At 44.3% G+C, this 4,250-nt stretch overlaps 1 protein-coding gene across 1 annotated transcript in view; it reads left to right on the top strand.

The window, feature by feature from the left end:
• Nucleotides 1-342: 342 nt before the first annotated feature.
• The window catches only part of Amun (protein amun), a 23,844-nt gene continuing 19,936 nt past the window's right edge, over nucleotides 343-4,250 (top strand). Inside the window, exon 1 of the mRNA XM_043003928.2 lies at nucleotides 343-661. Within this exon, the coding sequence (XP_042859862.2) occupies nucleotides 510-661 (152 nt within the window). The 5' untranslated portion in view covers nucleotides 343-509. The remainder of the gene's footprint in view (nucleotides 662-4,250) is intronic.

Raw genomic sequence — 4,250 nt, 5'->3', positions numbered from 1 at the left:
GTAGCCATAATGCAACGTTAGCAATGTCATTCTGCAATATATCACTCCCATCACATGCACGTTCGGCCGCCGGAGCCCAGGCAAAAATTCACCACAGATGTGCCTCAGCCTGGTGCATCCAAGGACGCTCATTGGCTGGTGAAGGGAACGGCCGCTCGCTGATTGGCGGAGCGTTGGCCAGGAAGTGTTCTGATTGGTCGAGGCGCGAACCGGGATGACGCGACGACCAATAGGATGCTCAGCGTCCCTTGAAGTTCAATGTTACCAGCATAGGAGAGATAGAAATATTATTGCAAAATAAGCAAATCTGCCCCATTCGAAATAAAAATACCTTCCTCCAACAGTGCGAATTGACGCAGAAGTGCCGTCGTTGAAAGCAGAGGCGTCCCGAGTCGGAGGAAGACGGACGGCGGCGCGGGGGGAAGCGAGTGTTGGAAGGGAGGCGAGTTGGCGGCGGTGGCAGCGCGAGGCCGGGCCGTGTGGTCGCGCAGTGTTGCTGAGTCTCCACCATGGCCGAGACTATGCGCGATCCCAGGACTTTCTTTTCGCAGGGCACCCCCGCTCAGTTTAACTATGTGATAGACCTTTATGAAGAGGCAGTGAAACTCAAGGCGGAACAGAAGAACAAGAAGCCAGAGGAATTTCTCAAGCTAGACAAATGGTAAGGCAAAAGAGAGAGGGAAGAGTGAAGTTAGCATGTCATTGAACCTTACTTTGTGTGGCTGCCACCCGACCGTCCCCGAGAGAAACGTCAATGTTTGTATTTCCCGCCGTGAGTCAGGCTGGCTGGCTGGCTGGCGCCTCTGTTAGGTGGACCAGGTGATGTGGTGACACCTGCGGCACCGGCACCCACCCATTCCACCCACGCCCGTTCCTAAAACGCCTACAATCTTACCCTAAGATGCGGCGCCCACACCCTGAACAGAGACTTGGCAACGTCGCTGGCGCCACGGACTCCTTCGGTTATTTCCTTTTCCCTTTGTTATTGTGACGGAGTATGGTGGCAGGGTGACCAGTGGGTGCCGCCACGTGTTGACCTGCACGTGGCAAGGGCGGCGCCCCAACTGCTAGTTTGGCGCGGGCGTGGGGGAAGGGAGGGCACGGAGGGGCCGTGGGCGGCGGGGTGGCTTGGCAGGGGGAGAGGGAAGGGAAGGGAGGGGAGGGAGACACCCGCATGGGGACGGACGGAGGGTGGCAGGCAGGCAGGCAGGCAGGCAGGGAGGGAGGGAGGGAGGGAAGGAGGGGGAGAGAGAGAGAGAGAGGAAGGGAGGGGAGGGGAGGGGCTGAACACGCGGCACGCGGCCTCACACACAGCTGCTGATGCTCGAACTCCATTGTGATGAGAGGTGTGTGCCGGGCCATGCTGCAGGCGGAGGGAGGCCCGCATGTTGCCTCCGAGCTTCCTTCAGGAGGGAGAGCGAGGGAGGGGGGAGGGGGAAGGGGGGAGCGGAGGACCGGGTAGGTGGGGAGAGAGAGAGAGGGGACGGGGGGGAGGGAGGGAGGGAGTGATCATTGTTCCGTGTTGGTTTGTGCTTTTGTTTTAGAGAATTTACCAACACCAGTTGTTTGTTTCAGGATTGTGTAACTTAAATATATAGTGTGGTAGTGTGGCCCTTAAACCCTTTTGGAAGCTCAAATTAATACTTTTTTATTCTTTCTTTTTAAGATGTTGGAAAGTGAACATGTCTCTTTAAGTGTTTTAAGAATATGAAAGTCCAATTGTAGTGACCATTCTTTTGAGTCAGAATATTTAGGTATTTTAGCAGTAATGATTTTTTTATTTTTTCTGATTTTTTATTATTCTTTGTGAGGTTATGCTTAGGGGAATCCAACATGGGAAATTAATCTTCAGGTCTGCGTTTTATATGTAGGCGGTGATATTAATGCGCTAATGTATATGGCCTTCATATTATACACATTTGAGTAATTTGTGGGTATACATTGTTTACTTTTTCACACAAAAAGACAAGTTGTAATCAGGCATGTTGATGCCTGGGAAATACACCCACCTATTTTTGTGCAATTTTTTTCAAACGATTTCATAACCACTGATTCACTTAGGAATTGGTAGGCCTTCCTGATGTCACATGTTCACTCCCTGCTTTGATTTTTCAGTAAATTTTTTTTTTTTATTTGCTTTGTCATCTTAGTCAAAATTATAATTACAATTTATCATTATTATCATCACTATTATTATCATTACTGTTTTAATTACTATTATGATTATTATTGATATTACTGATTATTCTAATTAGTATTATTTCTATTACTCTGATAATTGTTACTATTTCTATTACATTATAATTATTACTAATAGTTTATATCAATTATTCTTAGTAGTATTACTATTACTTATCATTATTAATAACATCATTACTATCATTACTATTATTGATATCTAAAATAAAGATATTACTACAAGTACTATTACTATTTTCAGTGATACTATTGATATTATTTATATACTAAAATTACAAATACTTTTTTTTTATTATAATAATGATACTAGGATTATTTTTCAAGTATTATGACAACTACTACCATTTCTACCATTGCCACTATTACTAGTATTTATGTACTAAACTTACAAATACATTTATTATTATTATAATTATTATATTAATACTAGCATTATTTTACTAGTTGTAGAATTACAATTACTATCATTTCTACCATTGCCTCTATTACGAGTATTTATGCAAGTATTATTGCAAATACTGTTATTGTTTTTGTTATGATTATAATTTACTTTGGTTATGACTGATTATTTTTATTATTACTACTACTATTGTTACTACTGTTACTACGATTGTTACTACTGTTACTACTACTATTACTGTTACTACTACTTCTACTATTACTACTACTTCTGCTATTACTACTACTGTTACTACTACTATTACTGCTATTACTGCTACTACTACTGTTACTACTACTAATACTATTACTATTACTATTACAACTACTACTACTACTACTGATACTATTATTACTATTACTGTTACCATTACCCTTGTTATAGCTAATGTCAATGTTAAGAAAGTTACTATTAGGATTTTTTTTATGATTGTCATTGTTTTTTTATTATTATTATTACTACTACTTCTACTTCTTCTATTATTACTATCATCATCACAATGATTTATTATTACTATTACTTTGCCATGAATGCCACCATTAATGCTATATAAGAAAAAACAAGAAGAAGGAAAGGGTAATTAAACAAAGCCAGGTATGCCCACCAAATTACTCCCATGGTTACAAAACCTTATTAGAGCCATTTAGGCTTAAAAGACAACAATAATAGAATGTTTCTATTTTATGATCCCTTAAGATAATAGCTGTTTCCTATTAAATAAGTCGAATGCATTTTAAAGTTCATTTCCATTCTTTCCTTCCTGATATTGAACTTTTTACATATATGAAACTATTCCAATGTATAAATAGATCAACCTATGTAGTTTTATGCTAGATTACATATAAATGGTTATAGATGGGGTATGAGATTGGTGGGGGGTCGTGGGATGGTATATTCTTGTCTGTCTGGGGAGCTCGCTGCTCGATCCGCGCGCGCTCGCGCGATCTCGTGACGCGCGCGCTCGCTGCGGCTCTGCGAGAGCGCTCGAGCGCGCGCGCGCTCGTCGCACGCGCTCGCTAGCTCACCTATAGAGCGCTGCGCGCGTCTCAGAACCATCGGCACTCTCTCGCTAGTAGCCCTCGTCTGCCCCCCCTCGCTCACCGATCGCGCACACAAGCGCGTCCCTCGCCTCCCCACCGCTCTCCGCGTCTCCCCCATTGCGGCCCGCTAGCCCCCCCTCGCTCCCTCTCTCTCGTACCCCCCCTCTCGCGCCCCCCATTTCCCTCTTGCTCGTGCTCGCGGCGAGCCTCGCTGATCTCTCGCTCTCGCGCTCTCTCTCGCTCTGTCTCTCCCTCCCTCTGCTCTCCCTACGCTCTCCCTACTCCTCGCCCTCTTAGCTCTGCTCTATCTATCTCTCTCTCTCTCTCTCTCTCGCGCTCTCTCTATCTTCTCTCTCTCTCTCTCTCTCTCTCTCTCTTTCTCTCCACACGCGCTGCCAGCCCGCCTCCATCCCCTACCTCACTCCTCTCCCCCAGAGCGGGTACACATCCCCCCGACTTCTCCCACCTACTATATATATGATTAGATGGAGATATAAATATATGTAGTAATTGCGTTTATAGTAATGTAGGTGATGGGGTGGAGAGATATAATTTGATATGACTGGTTATAC

This window comes from Penaeus japonicus, unplaced genomic scaffold (assembly GCF_977035675.1).
Source record: "Penaeus japonicus unplaced genomic scaffold, GWHDUDI00000001_assembly GWHDUDI00000035, whole genome shotgun sequence".
Lineage (NCBI taxonomy): Eukaryota > Metazoa > Arthropoda > Malacostraca > Decapoda > Penaeidae > Penaeus > Penaeus japonicus.
This window is presented reverse-complemented; position numbering and strand designations above follow the sequence as displayed.